Source organism: Chiloscyllium plagiosum, unplaced genomic scaffold, assembly GCF_037043375.1.
Source record: "Chiloscyllium plagiosum isolate Xiang-an unplaced genomic scaffold, Cpla_swu_hap1 HiC_scaffold_4, whole genome shotgun sequence".
NCBI lineage: Eukaryota > Metazoa > Chordata > Chondrichthyes > Orectolobiformes > Hemiscylliidae > Chiloscyllium > Chiloscyllium plagiosum.
The window spans coordinates 7,167,864-7,190,237 of record NW_028270142.1 but is presented as its reverse complement, the minus strand read 5'-3'; the positions used below and the strand labels follow the sequence as shown (position 1 = coordinate 7,190,237).

The 22,374-nt window shown below is 48.3% G+C and overlaps 2 protein-coding genes across 2 annotated transcripts in view; both read right to left on the bottom strand.

Moving 5' to 3' along the window:
- Positions 1–17,167, bottom strand: part of adhfe1 (alcohol dehydrogenase iron containing 1) — a 40,201-nt gene extending 23,034 nt beyond the window's left edge. Inside the window, exons 1-7 of the mRNA XM_087985941.1 lie at positions 13,796–17,167; positions 11,216–11,253; positions 10,314–10,357; positions 10,117–10,170; positions 7,171–7,325; positions 4,987–5,183; positions 1,666–1,743 (exon numbers count right to left, since the gene is read on the bottom strand). Of these exons, the coding sequence (XP_087842067.1) occupies positions 1,666–1,743; positions 4,987–5,183; positions 7,171–7,325; positions 10,117–10,170; positions 10,314–10,357; positions 11,216–11,253; positions 13,796–13,848 (619 nt within the window). The 5' untranslated portion in view covers positions 13,849–17,167. The remainder of the gene's footprint in view (positions 1–1,665; positions 1,744–4,986; positions 5,184–7,170; positions 7,326–10,116; positions 10,171–10,313; positions 10,358–11,215; positions 11,254–13,795) is intronic.
- A 188-nt stretch (positions 17,168–17,355) lies between these two features.
- rrs1 (ribosome biogenesis regulator 1 homolog) lies at positions 17,356–18,533 on the bottom strand. The gene has a single exon (XM_043689432.2). The coding sequence runs from the start codon at positions 18,508–18,510 to the stop codon at positions 17,500–17,502; it is 1,011 nt and encodes a 336-aa protein (XP_043545367.2). The 5' UTR covers positions 18,511–18,533; the 3' UTR covers positions 17,356–17,499.
- Between the last annotated feature and the right edge of the window lie 3,841 nt (positions 18,534–22,374).

Here is a 22,374-nt window from a genome sequence, read left to right as displayed (position 1 = left end):
ACCTTAAACCTATGCCCTCTAGTTCTGGACTCCCCTACCCTGGGGAAGAGACTTTGCTTATTTACCCTATCCATGCCCCTCATAATTTTGTAAACCTCTATAAGGTCACCCCTCAGCCTCCGATGCTCCAGGGAAAACAGTCCCAGCCTGTTCAGCCTCTCCCTGTAGCTCAAATCCTCCCACTCTGGCAACATCCTTGTAAATCTTTTCTGAACCCTTTCAAGTTTCACAACAGCTTTCTTATAGCAGGGAGAGGTCAATACCCTAATCCCATCCTCCCCTATATCCTCTGATCCCTTTAGTCACAAGAGCTACATCTGCCTCCTTCTTAAAACACAACGATTTGGGCTCAACTACTCCCTGTGGTGGTGAATTCCACAGGCTCAGCACTCTCTGACTAAAGAAATTTCTCACCATTTCAGTCCTAAGTCACCCTCTTGATAAAATTCTAAGATAATAACACTAAGTTCATCAGTATCGGTCCAATTCCCATGAGGAATCTCTGCCGTGGTCTCTGGAGGCAGGGAGAGATTAGCTCATACCCCTGCCTTAGGCAAAGCCAGGACCTGCCATTGTGAACCATCAAAGTCAGGGTGTGTCTGTAACCCAGTCCCCAGTAGGTGACGGGATATAACATCTCAGGCTGCAGTGACCTGTCTGATGTACTCACTGTAGCAAACTCAGATGTTGCAAATATCTCCAGCTCCTGCAGGGAAGGAGCCTGATGGACTCTCCATGGTCACCTTCCCTGATATTTCTGGAACCTGAGTTTATCCACTCCATTCACTTTTCTTTTCTTATTTTATCCTTTCTTCTCTCGTTCTTTTTTTCTCTTTTTTATTTTATTGTACTGGGCTCTCGGTGAGGAGCTTGGTGTGGTGACAACATCAGCAGCTGTGACTGGGCGCAATGGCGTGGGACTCAGTGTGGTGGCGTTAGAGACAGGTTGGGGTTCCTGACAGCGTCTGCGTCCAGCGCGCGTTCCTGGAGATGGGTGGTGGAGGGGAGTTTGGGCCCAGTACAAGACCCAGCTGCATCGGCGGGGGCTGCATTGGCGAAGTGGGCCCGAAGGGGGCTCATGGTTGAGTAGAGTTTGGGATCAGTGCGGGTACCTGGCAGCATCGGCAGTGGCTGCATTGGTGAGGTCCACAGTCGCCAGGGCATCGGTGGTGGTGGTGGTGGTGAGATGGTGCTGAAGAGCAGACGAGTTTCCTTCCATCCGCGATGGTGCAGTGAAGGGGACTCATGGCTGGCCAACAGGCCTGTGATGGAGCACTTAACAAGAAGGGCTGTAAAACTGGACACTTTCTTTATTTCTGCATTGTTGTGCCTTTACATTCTATGGTTCGGTTTATTTTCCTGTGTTTAAAGATCTGTAGCCTATTAAGTTCTGTAGTGCCAGAGAGTGACAACACTATACAACACTATTCGCTTTTTTGTAACAAGATTCACGTGACAATAAATAAATCAAATCAAATCAAAAGCCTAAACAATAATCACATGTACTGTGAATCACACACAAAATGTGCACACGCTATTTGGGGATTCTGAAGGTGCTGCTGTGGTTCTATGGATCAGATTTGTAATTAGTTATAAATACCCTTACCAAATTAACATGGGAAAGAGCCACCTCATCACAGTTTGCATCGTCATGGTTACTTGTACCTGTTTTAACTTTCATAGCTTCATAGTCAAATATTGCCACACCCGTGGTCTCACTTCCTGTGCCAGCTGTCGTAGGAACTGAGAATAAAAAATTAAAATGTGATTAGTTAATAGCTATATGCTTTTTTTAATATACATATATATACTTCCAACATTTAATTTGCCGACTACAGAAATGGGCTGAGATGGGGCTCGTGATGGCCTTATGTCACTATAGGCACGGCAGAAACATAAATCTGTCTTCCTTTAAGATTTGTGATGACTAAAGAAACATGACACATGAAACATTCTTTTGGCTAATTGACAATAGGTATAAATATTGTCACGTGGGTAAACCCTCCTGCTTAATGTAAAACCAGCAACACAAAAAAGAGTTATCCCATGCAGTAATCTGTAAATATTCGAGTGGCCAAGAACTATGTAAAGTAAAAATTAACAACTTTATTTCTTAAAGTATAATAGAGAATAATTAACTAACCATTATTTACAATTTCTTTCTCTAACCTATCTTTTACTTTCCCTTCTATAATACTAGTCCAATAAAACTCCCAATTATGATTTACACATCAACATTTCTTATCTCAAAAACCAGGCAGCTTGAGGTTCTTATCTTCGGATCTTCCTGTATCTTCTTTTCTCCTTGTTTAGAATTTCTGCATCACAGGTTACTAATCGAAAAGGTACTTTTAAGAAAGATTTTTTTTCAAGCAGTCTGTTACTTGCTAGGACTTGGCAGTTCTCCTCTCAACTGTTCAATATCCCCCCAGTATTATACCCCAAAGCATTGGATTGTGTCATTGGCTTTTAAGGTTGTCAATATACTCAATTCAAACTTGATTGGAAATTGGTATTTTTTCGGGGTATAATTTAAACTGATTGGCCAAATTTGAATTTGTCTTTGTATCCAGGCAAAAAGCTAATCAAGTTGTTCGACCAAGTGTTACATACATTGTTGCCTCATTGAGAACACTTGGTGCTATGTCTGGTGGTTCTGTTGCTTTTAACTCTCTTAAAGTACACCCACATCTTCATAACAATATATAGGCCCTAAACGACCTCCCACATGGGTGTGAACTGGCAGAGGTAATAGAAGTTGAGATTTGGATGGGAATCCCTTAAGTTCATAATTACATGATATAAAGTCATAGAGACATACAGCAGGGAAACAAATCCTTTGGTCCAACCAGTCCATGCCGATCATAATCCCAATCTAAACTAGCCCCATCTGCCGCTCCTGGCCCATAGCCACCAGGATACATTAACACCAATTAGCCATAAAAAGACATGACCCACTCTCACTAGTATCCTCACATACGGATGAGGAAGGACACCACTTCGACTGGGACAATACATCCATCCTGGGACAAGCCAAACAGAGACATGCACGAGGATTCCTAGAAGCACGGCATTCCAACCAAAACTCTATCAACAAACACATTGACTTGGATTCTATTTATTACCTGAGAAAAAGAACAGGAAACTACATCACCACACTACATTGCCACAGGAAATTACATCACCAACCCAAGGAAACATAAACACATAAATAAAAAGCGGACTATACCACCAGTGCTTCACCAGAGGCTCACTGATGATGTTACCCAGTATGGTGACGAAACGTCTGAAAACAAACCTTTTGGCTCAGCGAGCAAACTTACACCCAGAACCTCAGCCTGAGCTACAAATCTTCTCAAAATTTGCTAGCCCCTCGTTATTTTATAAACTTCTATCAGGTTGCCTCTCAACCTTCTACGTTCCAGTGAAAAAAGACCCAGCTTATTCAGCCTTTCCTTAAAATTCAAAGCTTCCATATTCAGCAACATCCTGATAAATCTCTTCTGAACCCTCTCCAGTCTGATAATATCCTTCCTATAACAGGGCAACCAGAACTGGACACAGTATTCCAGAAGATTCTCACCAACCTCAACATGACTTCCCAACTCCTAAACTACACTATTTAAATATGATTTATTGCTGAAATATTTATGTCAGATGGCAAGCCTGAATAAAAAGGATACAGTGGAAGAACAGTTAGGGAGAGATTGGTTTAGTCAGGAGAATCCATGGACTAAAGGCAAAAGTGGATAGTGTCTGGAGTGGAGCCTGATTTGGGGGTGATGGAGGTGCAGATAGTGGGCAACATGTACAATGTGGTTAGTGGGGGTCAGCAGAATATGGTGGGGCAGCAGATCAATCACATTTCAAGGGGCAGTCTTATAATGGGAGTTCTGTTGCTATTGTTATATGGCTACATTATATGCAACAATCTTTATGACTGCATCAACAGTTAATCTCCAATGGCACTGTAAACATAATCAAGACTAACAGCATTTTTCAGGAGTGCTGAGATGGAGGAAAGACTCAAAGGGGCAAAGAGGAGAGCAGAGAATGCAGACAGAGTGAGAGGACAGTGGGCAGAGGGGAGGGAAAGATTGCGGGAAAAGAGATATGGAGAGATAAAATTTGCGCCTGCAAATAATTTTCACTTCCACCATTTTAAAGCTCCAATTTTGGGAGTAACAAATTATTGTGAACCTTGATTCTAATTGACAAGATAGTTGATTTAAATTAGTAAAGCGAACTCATAGTTATTTGAACCAGCAGCTCTTTATAGGTTAGTATAATACAGACTGGTGAGTGATGATCTTTCTGAAAACCACCTTTATATAATCATTCAGTCCACAATTTGAATGATCTTACATTATTAAAAGTTGAAGGAAAAAAGTGGTGATTAAGAATATACCAAATACAAAATGAAAATAGATTGCACATGACAATAAATGTTTAACCAACTGAACAGGTTGGTACATTTATAGCAGGGATGGAAATGTGTTGCTGGAAAAGCGCAGCAGGTCAGGCAGCATCTAGGGAACAGGAGAATCGACGTTTCGGGCATTAGCCCTTCTTCAGGAAGAAGGGCTAATGCCCGAAACGTCGATTCTCCTGTTCCCTAGATGCTGCCTGACCTGCTGCGCTTTTCCAGCAACACATTTCCATCTCTGATCTCCAGCATCTGCAGACCTCACTTTCTCCACATTTATAGCAGGGTCCAATGTCTGCGTGTGCTGATATAATGGATGTTTGATGATGGTTAATGTTGTTGATGATGTTGTCAAGCACTTAAATCAATATCACACATTTTCATTATTTGCACATTGCGCAGTTTCGCATGGAGTTAGTAGCACTGCCAATCAATATTTTTCACTTCCATTGTTCCCTCTCTAAACACAAAGTTGGATATCACAATCTGTATGTTACACAGAAAAATTGAAATGGTACAATACAGACCAACTCAGAATGAAATCAGCAGCACAGACTCACCTGCTATCAAAGGGCAGAGACTAACAACAACTGGTTTGCCTTTTCCAATTGGTGCATTGACATAGTCCAAGAACTCAGCATCGGGACTGCAGGCGTAAAGGTTGGCCACTTTGCATGTGTCCATCACCGATCCACCTCCGACAGCGACAAACGCATCAAATTGTTCTTGACGAGCAAATGTTATTGCTTCCTTGAAGCTAATATAGTTTCAAAAAGTGGAGAATAATCAATGTAAACCAAAACATCGCGTCAGAATAGTATATACTAAAAAATTAAACAAGTGTTACACTTTGCTTTTTTTTTCAAAAGGAGAGCTCTAGGTAAATGAGACATTGTTGGAAAAGCTCAGCGGGTTTGGCACCATCTGTGGAGAGAATGTTTCAGGTCCAGCGACCCTTCTTCGGGATTTTAGGTAAGTTCCACTTGGAAAGTAAGAGCTTCTGGGATTCTGAATGCACCCAGGGCTTTATCCTAAGTCTACGCTGGTAGCTGTCCTGTAATGCTGTGGTAGTGTCCCTACTTCTGAGCCAGGAGGCCTGGGTTCAAGTCCCACTTGCAGCAGAGGTGTGTAACAATAGGTTGACGAGAAACTATCTCCCTAATCTGTGCTGAGCTAACTGATCCTAACAAGCACAACAATCAGCCTGGACTATTTCACTGGCACTATGCATTAGTTGTAGTTTAATTTATTTTAGCTAACAAGGCCTATCACTTTACTTGGAAGTATCGTTTTACTTCAGCTGGATAATCCAGCTTATTCACAGGCAATTTCACCTCCTCCCCAAGGTTACTCTGTCTGGACCTCGCCCTTCCTGTTTCATTTATATTTTAGTTTGTATTATTGCCTGCAGATCCTTCCCATCGCCCCACTAGTAAAAAGCCTTTGCTTTCTGTTGGAATCCATTTGGTTCCTAGAATCTGTACAGTGATCTGGAAGTAGGTCATTCAGCTCAATGAGTTCACACCAACCCTCCGAAGAGCACCCCACCCAGAACCATCCCTTTACCCTATATTCCCCAGGGCTAACCCACCGAGCATGCACATTCCTGGACACCATTGGCAATTTAGCATCGCCAATCCAACACATCTTTGGACTGTGGGAGGAAACTGGAGCACCCAGAGGAAACCCCACAGACACAGGGAGAACATACAAACTCCACACAGACAGTTGGCTGAGGCTGGAATTGAACCGGGGTCCCTGGAACTGTGAGGCAGCAGTGCTAACCACTGAGCCACTGTGCCGCCCATTCAGCCTACCCTATTGATAATAGAAATAATGAGTCGAAAAGTGTGGCGCTGGAAAAGCACAGCATGTCAGGGAGCATTCAAGGAGCAGGGGAATCGATGTTTCAAGCATAAGCCCTTCATCAGAATTCCAGTGAGTAAAGAGGAAGCCAGCAGTGATTCAGAAGGAAATCCTAGTCAAGATGGAGAGCCACTGTCCTTCCCACCCACATTATTGTTATTGTCCCATTGCCTGGAGGAGAATGCAAACCATCCCAGAGTCATTTGTACAACACAGAAACAGACCCTTCGGTCCAAATCGTCCATGCCGATCAGATATTCTAAATTAATCTAGTCTCATTTGCCAACATTTAGCCCATATCCCTCTAAACCCTTCCTATTCATATACCCATTCCGATGCCTCTTAAATGTTGTAATTGTACCAGCTTCCAACACTTCCTCTGGCAGCTCATTCCATACACGCACCACCCTCTGTGTGAAAGTGCTGTCCCTTAGATCTTTCCCCTCTCACCTTAAATCTCTGCCCTCGAGGTTTGGACTCCCCTACCCTGGGAAAAAGACCTTTGTTATGCACCTTATCCAGGGAGACCAGAATTGAACACATGTATTCCAAAAGTGGTCTCACCAATGTCCTATACAGCCGCAACATGACATCCCAAATCATATCCTCAATGCACTGACCAATAGAGGCAAATGCCTTCTTTACTATCCTATCTATCTGTTGGGTCACTGTGGTGAGGAATGTCCACATGAGGCAGTTTCTTCAACCTGTGCTAAATGTGTCGTGTGGAAGGCATTTTCTTCAAAATATATACCCAGTTGAAGTACAGACTTTTTAAATTGAGAGATTACTAATAGTGGAATAGTAATACTCGGGATATGAGCAACAATAATATCACAATGATATTACTCCATAACTCACAATGAGTTACTGCTTACCTTCGATCTGTCGGTTCCACTCTGACCTTGTCAAATACTTTAAAATTTACTCCATTCTTAACCAATGAATCCAGGACTGCTTTAACAGGAGGGAGTTTGGCTACATTCTTGTCAGTCATGACACAAACATTCCTGGCCTTCATGTTCTGTAGATCCTACAGAAATACCAAATGCTGGAATGTTTTAACATGAAAAACATATGAACAGCAAATTAGTGAACAGCTCATACATTTGCCAGAGTTCTACTCTTACCCTCTGCTGCATCTCAAACACAGGAAAAAAAGACCAAGGTTCCAAGTTACTTTCAAGCATCCTGACAAAGAGTTGACTTTTGTAAAACAAGTTGCACTTTGTGTTAGAAAACAGAAATTGCTGGAAAAGCTCAGCAGGTCTAGAAGCATCTGTGGTGAGAAATCAGCATTTACATTTCAGGGGATCAAATGAGTGTTCTGAGGAAGGGTCACTGGACCCAAAATGTTAACTCTGATTTCTCTACACAGATGCTTCTAGACCTGCTGAGCTTTTCCAGCAATTTCTGTTTTTGTTTCTGATCTACAGCATCCGCAGTTCTTTCGGTTTTTATACTTTGTGTTTGCTTGTTCAGGACAGACACGTCAGTTTGCTAAATGAAAGGGTGACTGGCAAATCAATGTCGATGTCACGGAAAAGGAAAGGGTTTCTGGCTACACTTGACACATCGTGCTCGATATTCCTGTGAGGACAGTTTCAGTTTCTGTAGGCAGGCAAGCTGTGCCATACCATGGGTTACAAGTCAACTCGGTCCGTCTACAGTTGAACCAATCCGCTTTGACTTCTGGATCCTGTGTCTCCAAAGAGCACAGTGGTTGTGATGTACACCATAGGATGCAGTCTTAGTTCCACTTAAAGGGGAAAAGCACGAATGGAAGTTTGAGGAGTTTAGGAGGGAATGCACACATCAAGCAAGGTCAGCACTCAGACTGAATGATGCATTGCTGTGATTACTCCTGGGTACAGGAAGAAGCAGGAAGGACCTACTTTCTCTATCTATGGGAAGAGGAAACCCATGTCTTTCAACAAAGAAAAAGCCAGGTTGGAAGTTGCTGAGGAAATGAGCTGGTGTGTTATCCCCAGATCTTGATTGCAGTTAATGATTTAGCCAGGCCAAGAAATGGGAGTACTTTTGTTGATTCTGCAATGCTGTTTCATTAGGTCCTCCACACTTTCACTCTGTATTGATCAGAAATCTCCATCAGCTCACTCTTCACCCCAGCCACTGCCATCACTATATCACCTTCCCTTCATCCAACTACCATTGTCACCCATCTCAATCCTTCTGCAATACCATACATCTGTCTCTTCGACAGCCTCACAGGCTGCAGGGTATCCACTTGTTGATATCGTCTCACTCACAAATCTGTTTGATTCACCCTTGTCTGAGATGAGAAAAATTACAGGAAAGGGAGAGGTTGGTCATGGTGAGTAATTCAAACTGTATAAAGATCTAGAGGCAACGCCCAGGAGGTAAGTGTCATCTCTGTATGCCTCTCAGCCAAAGACAAAGACACAGGAATCTCACATGCAACTGGTGATAGATTGGGAAATACATATGCTGACTGTAATTAATCATAACTGTACCATGGACAGTGATAATTGTCAAAATTATGAACTTGTCAATGACCAAATCACCACAGTCTTGCTCCTGTGCAAACACTCACACCACAATGGGTTCTCGTTGAGAGTTCACTGGGGTCTACACTTCACATGCGAGCACCGACAGATGCTGGTGGCTGGGAGAACTGAGAATGGCCTGTGGCACTGGGCTCAGTCCTCTCCGAACTCTGCACAGTGGGACACAGTCGCTGAACACCAGAGCTGCCGTCGGAGGCGCTACACAAATTCAGCCAGGTACACCATGCATTCTCTCCACAATATCGGATAGTTGAAGGAACCAACTCAATTTATAACACTAAGGCAACATACTGCAGATGCTGAAAATCTCAGAAATGGTAAAACTCAGCAGCTCAGGCAGCATTTGTGCAGAGAAACAGAATTAATCTTTCAGGTGAACGACCTTTCAACAAAACTGTAGGGCAATAGAAACGTGAGGGCTTTTAACTTAGTGAAGGTGTGGGGAGAGGCAGGAAATACTAATAGGTGGTCTATAAACTATTCCTATTAACATGAGTGCTCCTTTATTAGTCATTTATCTCCATCTATATGAATTTTACTTTGCTATTTTACTTCAATTCATTCTGTAATTCTGTATAAAAAAGCAGATCCCGAGGTCTGTTTGAATGGTTAAAGTGCATTAAAGAGTGAACAGACAAAATTACGAAGCAAGTAATATCCTCGTGATTCTTTGCCGAATTAATCCTCACTAGCATGATTGAACATATTTATTGTAGAAAGATGAAAATAAAGTCAGAGAAATATCCAAACCTTTATGGGGAAGCTAATAGTTATTTAGAGGGGAGGGTGATTTATTTGAGGTAAGATAAAAGGAGGCTGAGTGGAGCATAAATACCAGTATGGAGTAATTCATAGAATCCCTACAGTGTGGAAGCAGGCCATTCAGCCCATCTGAGTCACACTGATCCTCCAAACAGCATCTTACCCAAACCGATCCCCCCTAAACCTTCATTTCCCACGGCTAATCCACCTCCCCTGCACATCCCTGGACACTACGGGCAATTTCCCATGGCCAATCCACATAAGCTGCACATCTTTGGATTGTGGAAGGAAACCGGAGCACCCAGAGGAAACCCATACAGAAAAGGGGAGAATGTGCAAACTCCACACAGACATTCGCCCAAGGGTGGAATTGAGCCTGGGTCCTTGGTGCTGTGAGGCAGCAGTGCTAACCACTGAGCCACTGTGCTGCTGTAAACTGGGCTGAATGTCTTGTTTCTGTGCTGCATACCACGTGTAAAACAACCGGTATAATCTGAGAGGGAACATTCTTACCATCCCAACTTCATTTGTCACCCCTTCTCCATATCGAATGTTGGAACAGGCCATCTAAAACAGAATAATTATCCGTACAGATCATCAGCCTTGCAAATAAAATTCAATTCCTTTTTTTATAACTTTTCCCACAACACTGAATGATGAAACGATTGAGCTTTAAAAGACTCACGACGCCTGAAATGAAACATTTGTACCTCAAATGCGTAATCTGTTGTCCTGGTTGCAACATGTTCTGGAGCTGAAACATAAATAACAACATTGAAAAGCATTCACAGCTTCCTCACACCACACTGCAGAGAAAACGGGAACCTCAAGATTTCAAACAATTTGAAATGACTGTGAGGAACGCCTATCTCTACAATATAATTCTGAACACAAACTGATAGTTAGAACGTGCAGATAAAATTGTGCCAAAATTGCTGTTTCCCAATTATGCTCAGCAACTATCAACTGCTGTGGAGAGATTAACAATTTTTAAATCCCAGTGTTATCACCTAAATACAGTGGGAAATTTCACATTACAATGTGGGTCAGCAACTGAACCTGATTTCACAGAGCACTTAATGGAGTTTTTTCTATTGACAAAATGGGCTGAATGGCCTCCTTTGGATTGTAATAATTCAGTGATTTGAAAAATAATCAAGCTCCTCGATCTCAGCAGGAGAAAGTAGTCACTAATGCCCAAAAGTTACTTGTACTACAATATGCTGAAAATTGTAAAATCTGAAGCCTAAATCCAATGTTATGTTCTGAGATTGTTATGTTTATATCCTGGTGTCTGGTCAGATCACGTTCCTCTATCATAGAAATCATGGTATCAAAGATCAAACTCCTCTTGGAGTTAATCAGAAACACACACAAAAAAAGTGTGTGATTTTTGACCTTGGTAAAAATGCATCCAGCCATTTATTATAGCCACTGACACAAGTTTATATTCTTGAATTGATTAACAGATCACGAGGCAACTGCCAGTATTTTAACTGATGTTTTAACCAAACTGCTGAAATTATATTTTAAATAGAATTATTTATCTCTAACTTGTGTGCTATTTTCACCTTCTATAGTATTGAATAATGCTCTCATAATTGAGGATTACCTTGTGAGTAACCGTGAGAGTGAGCAGGGCACCGACATCTAGACAAACAATAAAGAATTAAAGGTATTCAAATGGTATTACTTCTCTAAGTATAAAAGAATTACAAAGATGGCTGTGGTTAATAATCAGCATTAAATCATCATATGGCAGTTATATGTGTCAAATATTGTTTCACATTTGCTTTACTGTACATGGACCAGGAAATACAACAAACCATGTTTCCCTGATTTCAGAAACCCAGTTCCATCAGTCTCTCGCCACAGCTATCTTGCTTTCATCTCCTGGAGACAGGGACTTGCAGGATTTGGGTTTTCTGAGTCCCAGGACAGCACTGGGGAGCAGGTGCCAAGGCTGGTTATAAGACCTATAGGCCTCAGTGACTGAAACATGGGCACAGCTTTCCACATGATTCTGATGCTCCAATCCCTCACTAAAACTAAATCCAGAAAGTTAAAAATCACAAAACACCAGATTATAGTCAAACAGGTTTATTTGGAAGCACTAGCTTTTTGAGCACTGCTCCTTCATCAGGTGGTTGTGGAGAATAAGATCCTAAAACACAGAATTTATGGCAAAAGTTTACAGTGTGATGTAACTGAAATTATATCTTGAAAAAGACCTGGATTGTTTGTTAAATCTCTCATCTTTTAGAATGACCATGTTGGTTTCAGTTCTTTCATATGTAAATCGCAAAACTTTATTTTAATGTTGGTCTTATTCAAGGTAATATATAAGTAGTTGAACAGCCCTATCTATACTCTCAACCATTTGCCAACATATTTGCTTTCCTATCTCCTTCTGCCTCTTTGTGGATGTTTAGCATACTCTAAGCTGGGGTGTTTTTGGTCCTACATTCAACCCACCTGGCCTCATTTTTAATCTTTAGGGCATATCCTCAATTTCATTCACCGGATGAGGGTGTCACTGGCTAGGCCAGCATTCAGTACCCATCCCTAACTGCCCAAAGAGCAGTTAAGAGTCAACCACATTGCTGTGAGATTTGAGTCACATGTAGGCCAGACTAGGTAAGGATGGCGGTTTCCTTCATTAGTGAACCAGATGGGTTTTCCAACAATCAACAATGGTGACATGGTGATCGTCAGACTCTTAATTCCAGATTTTTAAAATTCAAATTCCACCATGGCAGGATTTGTACATGGGTTTCTGGACTGGCAGTCCAATGATAATTTCAATAGGCCACCACCTCCCCATTTAGAAATAGCAATGTTCACCAGTGATGGCAATGTTCACTGTAACTCCTCAGATATTGACACACACACACAGAGACCTGGAGACATTCAGATGTGTATCAAGAAATATTCATGCTGCACAAGTGCCAGGCAATGACCACCTCCAACATGAAAGAATTGAACCACCTACCCATGATGTTCAACACCATTCCTGTTGCTTAATCCCTGACCTCTATCAATATCCTGGGGATTACCACTAAATAGAAACTGAACTGGTCCATTCACATAATTACTGTGACTATAGGGGCAGACCAGAGGATTCAATGGCTAATAACTTACTTCCCAACTCCCCAAAGTCTACATATCTACAAGGCACAAGTTAAGACTTGCCTGGTTGAGTACAGCTCCAACAGCAGGCCAGAGGTTTGATAACACTCAACAGGAGGCAGCCCCCTGCACCCCAGACATCACAACATTCACTCCCTCCATCAGCAGAACAAATGGCAGCAATGCATACTGTCTACAAGTTAACACTGCAACGAGACACCCTCTGAACCTGCAACCACTGAGATTGACAGGGCAGAAGACACATGGGAAACCATCATTTGCAAATCTCTCAACTCACATGCCATCCTCACTTGGAACAATACCCTGGTTCTTTCACTCTGGTTTGGTCATAGTCTGTAACTCTTCCTAACAACACTGTGGGTGTACCTGCACTAGATGGAACTGCTAATGGTTCAGGAGGGCGGGGGGGGGGGGGGGGGGGGGGAATAGGGGCTCATTGCCAAATGCTCAAAGGCAATGAGAGATTGGTAACAAATATTGCCTCTGCTAGCACCCCGCATACCCCAGGGACAAACACTCTAAAAAGAAATCCTTCTCCAATCTGATCATGACATTTCACTAATGGTAGCTTCCATTCAGGTTTAACATCGCTGTTTAGTATTTTTTTGGGTACTATGACCCCAAAATGAATGTGACTGCCAGAAAACACATTGTCTGGGTGCACATAATAAATCAGGCCCAATGTGAGAGAGTTACTGCAGCTCAATTCCTGCAAATGCAGCTCAGGCTGAGCGAGCCCAGTTACTGGGAACATTGCTGGAGAACATTCAGAAGCCGCTAGTGTCCTTGGGGACCGACAGATACAATCTGCTGTCCTTGCTGCTAGAAGCAGCTATGGGCTCGGTCTGCTCCGGATTGATTGCTTATAGAGTGGCGCCCTGTTCCTGCAAAAGCTGCTGATCCCAGTACTGACAGTGACTCTCCCTGCCCCCACCCCAACAGCTCAATACTATTTGCAAATTCAGTCTAAACAGCGGAAAGATGAATGCACTGGCATTGCACGAAAGAGAAACTGTCATTTGCTTTGCCTTCATTGACTTACGACGCCAGTTGCAGCTGCTTCAACAAGTGGGTAACTCTGTCTCGACCTGCCATGCCCTTTCAGAGAGTGGAGAACTCTGGGATGGGGGCACGCAGTTTCTCACAAATTAAACATTTCCTCAGTCCTGTTGCAGCGCTGCTTTTAAATTCAGCAATGTTTGTTGATATTCCAGAAAAGCACAGAATAAAACAAAAGCGCAGGATCTGAAAACAGGAGCCCACTCAACTTAGATAAAACAAGTAGCTGTGGACATCTGAAACAAACAAGAAACTCACCACGTCTGGCAGCCTCTGTGCAGTTAACCTTTCGAGTCCACTCACGCTTCCTCAGAACTGCGCCTCTCTCGAAAGATATTGCCAGACCTGCTGAGTTTCCCAAGCAATTTCTGTTTTGGTTTGTTTCAGCCACTCCACTTGGCTGCGCCAGATCTTTGAGGGGTATTAAAAATTGTCTTATGTTTTATTGCTAAATTGCAAAAACCAAACAAAATGAGATGATAACACCTCTGGTTGCATCTCATAGGCAAGCATGTCAAACTCTTGGCTAATGTTAGAAATCCCACAACACCAGGTTATAGTCCAACAGGTTTATTTGGATGCACTAGCTGTTGGAGCGCTGCTCCTTCATCAGGTGGTTGTGGAGCACGGTCCACTTGATGAAGGAGTACCACTCCGAAAGCTTGTGCATCGTATTAAACCTGTTGGACTATAACCCGGTGTTGTGTGATTTTTTTTTAACTTTATACACCCCAGCTCCTCCACATCAATTCTTGGCTAAGAAGACCATAAGAAAAAGGAACAGGAGGCGGCCATTCAGCCCCTCAAGCCTGCTCTGCCATTCAATAGGATCATTGCTGACCTGATGTCCCTCACGTGCACTTTTCTGCATTTGCCCCATAACCCTTGATAAGCATCTATCTCAGGCTTAAATATACAAAATTTCTCTACCCTGACAGCTCTCTGTGGCAAGGAATTCCAAAGACTCATAACCCTCTGAGAAAAGAAATTCTTCCTCATTTCACTCTTAAATTGGTGTCTCCTTATTCTGAGACTATTTCCTCTAGTCTTAGACTCTGCCATGAGGGGAAAACATCCTCTCAGCATTTACCCTGTCAAGCCCCTTAAAAATCCTACATATTTCAGTAAGATCACCTCAATCTTCTAAACTCACGAGTAGTCTTAACCTGTTTAACTTTCACTCATAAGACAATCCCTCCATACCTGGGATTATCCTACTAAGCCTTCTCTCAATTGCCTCCAATGAAATATCTTTTCTTAAATCAGGCACCAAAACTACTCAAAGTACTCCAGATGTGGTCTCAACAGCATCTTGTCCAGTTGCAGTGCTCTTATACTCTAAACCCTTGAAATTTGGGCCAACACTCCATCCTGAAGAAGGGCTTATGCCCGAAACGTCGATTCTCCTGTTCCTTGGATGCTGCCTGACCTGCTGCGCTTTTCCAGCAACACATTTTCAGCCCCAACACTCCATTAGCCTTTCTGATTACCTGCTGCCTGTGTCTAGCCTACTGTTTCATGCACAAGTCCCAAGTATCTTTATGTCTAGCTTTCTGCAGTTTTTCTGTTTAAATAATATTGTTCTCCCTTCCAAAATGAACTTCACATTTTTCACTCTATTTGCCAACCTTTTGCATAATACCTATTAATATCTCTCTGTAAACTTTGTATCCCTCTCATAGCCTGCCTTTCCACCTGTTTTAGAGTCATCTGCAAAATTGGCTACTGTACATTCACTTCCTTCCTCCAACATTTTAATCAATATTGTAAGATGTGGTCCCAGCACTGATCCTTGTTGAATTCCACTGTTAACAGGTCACCAGAACCTCACTCACTGTTTCCTGCCCATGATCCAATTCTCTATTAATGTTAATATAGGACCTCCAACACCAGGGGCTCTTATGACTTAACCTTTTGAGATGTGGGAGGCCTTTTGGAAGTCCACTCTGGTTAATACTTCCTCAAAAAACTCTAGTATATTTGACAGACACGACTTCCCTTTCATGAAGTCATGCTGACTTTGCTTGATTGGATCACAATTTTCCAAATATTCTATTACCTCAATAACCAAATCCAATACGTTTCCAACAATTGTTAAGCCACTCAGCCTATAGTTATCTGCTTTTTGCCTCCCTTCCTTTTTGAAAAGGGGTGTCACACGAGCAGTTTAATGTTGAAACAGCAAAGAACTGTTTCACTTTGAAGACTGTTCTAATAGTTGCCATTGTAGACTTGTTCATAAAGATATACAGAAGAAAATGGTAGCAGTTTCTGAATAGCTTTGTTGTTAAATTGTTCATATTCTGTTGTTCACATGTATATGTGTAAATAGTTAGTATCTTAATTCTTATCTGAATAGTTTTTTTTAGTTTTGGAACTTTTAATAGCTATTTTTAGAACAGAATCCCACCTAGACTATAGGTGGGACACATCCTGCTGGTTCAGAAACATTGGTTTACAATGTTTTCAAGATAGTTTTTATGAAGTCCTCATCGAAGCTACTCTTACCAATCTGATGTTTTCCTTAGTATAGCTAAAGTCACCTAACGTTATTGCCATCCCCTCACCGCAATATTTCTCTTCACATGTTTTGTCCGAAACTGTGGCTACTGTTAGAGGATGGTGGGTTTCAGACCAACCCCACTAGTCACTTACTTCCCTTGTTCAATATCTCCACCCAGAGATTCTGTGCCCTGATTTCCTAAATCAGGCAATCTGCATAGATCTCAGCCTTGGTTAACAGTGCTATCCCTCCACCTTTACCTAATACGAGAGATCCTCGAACTATAAACATCTGATTTACAAATGCAATCCCACACAGGGTTTACTTAAAGTTTGACATATGAACACTGCCTTCTACTTGTGAACAGCTATTTTATATTGTTCTGCAATGTGTTCTGACATATATACAAATCAATGTGCAAACAGACTCAAGCATGGAACCTACTTGCAAACTAATTACTACAACAACCTAACCTTATTGAATGTTAATATTCAGAACCCAAACCTGCTTATGTTTAGCTATCAATTCATTTCAATATGCACTATAAATGTACTTACTTTGTTAGGAATGATATGTACATTCAGATACAGAGTCTTTACTTTTGTAAAGTCAAACATATGTCACCAAAATTAATTTGTCAATTTCAATATCAAAGACAAAAACGGAGGTTGTCAGAAAAGCTCAGAACATCTGTGAACAGAATTCAAAGTTAATGTGTCTGGTCTGGTAACCCTTCCTCAGAACTGACCCAAAACGTAACTTTGATTTCTCTGCACGGATGCTGCCAGATCTGCTGAGCTTTTCCAGTATCTTGTTTTTATTTCTAAGTTACAGCATCTGCAGTTCTTTCAGGTTTTGTTAATTACTGTAACAGTGTCTTACAATAATTCCAATGAATCCCTTTTGAAGCAGTCAACTGCATGCAGGATTACAGTAACAGGCAATTTCAATGACAATCTTTAAACCAAACAAATGGCTATGGGTACAATTCAAGCCGTCTCAAGCACAATCATCTACTTTTATATATAGTTACTCAGATGCATAAGAAATACAAAATACTTTATTTTAAGTTCGTGAAAAACAACTGTCAGAACATAAATTCTGAAAAAAGAAATAAGGTACGTCCTCGCAAAATTACAACGTTCTCTAAAACAAGAGTACAGTATTTAAGGGTTCAGTTGGGCTCATTTTCTCTTCCCAAGCTGTTTCATGCCCGATTTCCGATGTTGACCTTTCCCCTTATTATTGCGATTGTGACTTTTTCCTCCTTTTCCTCCTTTTGGCCGCATTTTCTTCCGTTTCGCCGCCTGCTCCTGGTCGTCTTCCCGAAGCTGCCTGTTGGCGGCCTTGGTGGTGTCCAGTCTGGGTTTCCGGCTGGAGATAACGTCGAGAAGCTCCAGCTGCCTCCGCCTCTCCGCCGAGAAGTCTCCGATCAGGGGCTCGAACTTCCTCCTCTTGCCGGCGTTCCTCGGCTCCTGCTCCTTGGGCAGCTTTTCCTGAAACTTGCCGACCGAAGCGGTGGAGGCCCTCGCCACGCGGATGGCTTCGCCGAGCTCGGCTTTGCTGGGCTGCTGGGTGGGGGCGAGCCCCGCGCCGGGCACCTTGGACTTCTGGGCCCGGGCGATGTTCCGCAGCCTGTTCAGCTCGTTCTTGGCCACTCGCTCCCTCTTGGCGGCCACGCGTTTGGCGAACTGGTCCTCATTGGGGTCGGCGGAGTCGGGCACTTCCAGGACCCACTCCTTGGTCTCATCGTTGGCTCTCTGGTAGCCCCAGCGGCGGCGCCACTCCTTCCGGCCCTCGTCCCACGCCAGGCCGCTCTTCTTTTTCTTCCGGATGCCCTTGAGTTTGGCGAACTGCTCCCAGCGGGTGGGCGGCCGGGGTCTGGGCACCGGCTTTTCCCGGGGCATGCGGGTGGAGGGCGGGGGCAGCGAGGCCACCACCCCCTCCGGGAGCCTCTCGCTCGGCAGCTGCCACACGGCGTTCACCAGCAGCTGCGTGTTGTCCCGGGCGAGGGAGCGCAGCCAGGCCCCGGCCTCGGCCTCGGCCTCGCTCGCGGCCTCCTGCCGGCCCGCCGCCAGCGGGTTCGTGTCCAGCGCCGTCAGGTTGCCCAGGTCCAGCTCCAACTCCACCGGACGCTCCACCCGGACCGAGCGCTCGGCCTCGGCCACCAGCTGCTCCGCCGCCAGCGCCGCCATCTTCACCCGACCTCACTTCCGCCGGTGTCGTCACTTCCTCCGAGCGCGCGCCACGTGATCTCCCAACGGCCGGAGCGGCGGCGGCAGCAGCAGGTCAGGAGCTTTATCCCCTCCCCCCACACCCCCCTCCCGCTCACACCCCCTCCCCACAGTCCCCACCCCCCCCACATACCCCCTCCCCCTCACACCCCTCACACCCCTCCCCCCACAAACCCCCGCCCCCTCACACTCCCCTCCCCCCACACCCCCTCCCCCCTCACACTCCCCCTCCCCCTCACACCCCTCCACACCCCCTCCCCCCTCACACCCCTCCCCCCTCACACTCCCCTCCCCCCACACACTCCCCTCCCCCCTCACACTCCCCTCCCCCTCACACTCCCCTCCCCCCACAAACCCCCGCCCCTCACACTCCCCTCCACACTCCCTCCCCCCTCACACTCCCCTCCCCCCTCACACCCCCCTCCCCCCTCACACTCCCCTCCCCCCTCACACACTCCCCTCCCCCCACAGACCCCCACCCCTCACACCCCCTCCCCCTCACACTCCCCTCCCCCCACAAACCCCCGCCCCCTCACACTCCCTCCACACTCCCTCCCCCCTCACACTCCCCTCCCCCTCACACCCCCCTCACACCCCCCTCCCCCCTCACACCCCTCCACACCCCCTCCCCCCTCACACCCCTCCACACCCCCCTCCCCCCTCACTCCCCTCCCCCTCACACTCCCCTCCCCCCTCACACTCCCCTCCCCCCTCACACTCCCCTCCCCCCTCACACTCCCCTCCCCCCTCACACCCCTTCCCCCCTCACACACTCCCCTCCGCCCAAAGACCCCCACCCCCTCACACCCCCCTCCCCCTCACACTCCCCTCCCCCCACAAACCCCCGCCCCCTCACACTCCCCTCCACACTCCCTCCCCCCTCACACTCCCCTCCCCCCTCACACCCCTCCACACCCCCTCCCCCCTCACACCCCTCCACACCCCCTCCCCCTCACACCCCTCCCCCCTCACACCCCTCCCCCCCTCACTCTCCCCTCCCCCCTCAAACTCCCCTCCCCCCTCACACTCCCCTCACCATCACACTCCCCTCCCCCTCACACTCCCCTCCCCCCTCACACCCCTCCCCCCTCACACCCCCCACCCCCTCACACTCCCCTCCCCCTCACACTCCCCTCCCCCTCACACTCCCCTCCCCCCACACTCCCCACCACACCCCTCCCCCTCACACCCCCTCCCCTCTCACACCCCTCCCCCTCACACTCCCCTCCCCACCACTCCCCCTCCCCTTCACACCCCCTCCCCTTCACACCCCCTCCCCCCACACTCCCCACCACACCCCCTCCCCCCTCACACCCCCTCCCCCCTCACACCCCCTCCCCCTCACACCCCCTCCCCCTCACACTCCCCTCCCCTCACACTCCCCACCACTCCCCCTCCCCCTCACACCCCTTCCCCCTCACACACTCCCCCCACACCCCCCTCCCCCTCACACCCCCTCCCCCTCACACCCCCTCCCCCTCACACCCCTCCCCCTCACACCCCTCCCCCTCACACTCCCCTCCCCACCACTCCCCCTCCCCCTCACACCCCCTCCCCCCACACTCCCCACCACACCCCCTCCCCCCTCACACCCCCTCCCTCTCACACTCCCCTCCCCCCACACTCCCACCACTCCCCCTCCCCCCACACCCCCTCCCCCTCACACCCCTTCCCCCTCACACACTCCCCCCACACCCCCTCCCCCTCACACCCCCTCCCCCTCACACCCCCTCCCCCTCACACCCCCTCCCCCTCACACCCCTCCCCCTCACACCCCTCCCCCTCACACCCCTCCCCTCACACCCCTCCCCCTCACACTCCCCTCCCCCTCACACCCCCTCCCCCTCACACTCCCCTCCCCACCACCCCCACCCCACCACCCCCTCCCCCTCACACCCCCTCCCCCTCACACCCCCTCCCCCTCACACCCCTCCCCCTCACATTCCCCTCCCAACCACTCCCCCTCCCCCCACACCCCCCTCCCCTCACACTCCCCTCCCCTCACACTCCCCTCACACACCCCTTCCCCCTCACACACTCCCCCCACACCCCCTCCCCCCACACCCCCTCCCCCCACACCCCCCCTCCCCCTCACACCCCCTCCCCCTCACACCCCCCTCCCCCCTCACACTCCCCTCCCCACCACTCCCCCTCCCCCTCCCCCCCACACCCCCTCCCCCTCACACCCCCTCCCCCCACACCCCCTCCCCCTCACACCCCCTCCCCCCACACCCCCTCCCCCTCACACCCCCTCCCCCCACACCCCTTCCCCCTCACACACTCCCCCACACCCCCTCCCCCTCACACACCCTCCCCCTCACACCCCCTCCCCCTCACACCCCCTCCCCCCACACTCCCTCCCCCCACACTCCCTCCCCCCACACTCCCCACCACACCCCCTCCCCCCACACTCCCCACCACACCCCCTCCCCCCACATCCCCTCCCCCTCACACCCCCTCCCCCTCACACTCCCCTCCCCCCACAAACCCCCGCCCCCTCACACTCCCCCGCCCCCTCACACTCCCCTCCACACTCCCTCCCCCCTCACACTCCCCTCCCCCCTCACACCCCTCCACTCCCCCTCCCCACCACTCCCCCTCGCCACCACTCCCCCTCGCCCCACACCCCCCTCCCCACCACTCCCCCTCCCCCCACACTCCCTCCCCCCACACTCCCCACCACACCCCCCTCCCCCCACACTCACCACCACACCCCCTCCCCCTCACACCCCCCTCCCCCTCACACCCCCTCCCCCTCACACTCCCCTCCCCCCACAAACCCCCGCCCCCTCACACTCCCCTCCACACTCCCTCCCCCCTCACACTCCCCTCCCCCCTCACACCCCTCCACACCCCCTCCCCCTCACACCCCTCCACACCCCCTCCCCCCTCACACCCCTCCACACCCCCTCCCCCCTCACACCCCTCCCCCTCACACCTTCCTCCCCCTCACACCTTCCTCCCCCTCACACCTCCCTCCCCCTCACACCTCCCTCCCCCTCACACCCCCCCTCCCCCTCACACCCCCTCCCCCCTCACACCTCCTCCCCCCTCACACCCCTCCCCCCTCACACCCCTCCCCCCTACACCCCTCCCCCTCACACCCCTCCCCCCTCACACCCCTCCCCCCTCACACCCCTCCCCCCTCACACCCCTCCCCCCTCACACTCCTCCTCCCCCTCAAACTCCCCTCCCCCTCACACTCCCCTCCCCCATCACACTCCCCTCCCCCATCACACTCCCCTCCCCCATCACACTCCCCTCCCCCTCACACTCCCCTTCCCCCTCACACCCCTTCCCCCTCACACACTCCCCCTCACACACTCCCCCCACACTCCCCTCCCCCCTCACACCCCCACCCCCTCACACTCCCCTCCCCCTCACACTCCCCCTCCCCCCACACTCCCCACCACACCCCCTCCCCCTCACACCCCTCCCCCTCACACTCCCCTCCCCACCACTCCCCACCACTCCCCCTCCCCTTCACACCCCCTCCCCCCACACTCCCCACCACACCCCCTCCCCCCTCACACCCCCTCCCCCTCACACTCCCCTCCCCCCACACTCCCCACCACTCCCCCTCCCCCCACACCCCTCATCCCCTCACACACTCCCCCCACACCCCTCCCCCTCACACCCCCTCCCCCTCACACCCCTCCCCTCACACCCCTCCCCCTCACACCCCTCCCCCCTCACACCCCCTCCCCCTCACACTCCCCTCCCCACCACCCCCTCCCCCTCACACCCCCTCCCCCCACACTCCCCACCACACCCCCCTCCCCCCTCACACCCCCTCCCTCTCACACTCCCCTCCCCCCACACTCC

Coding starts and splice junctions, on each gene's coding strand:
- rrs1 (XM_043689432.2), bottom strand. CDS start 18,510: ATGGCGGCGCTGGCGGCGGAGCAGCTGGTGGCCGAGGCCGAGCGCTCG.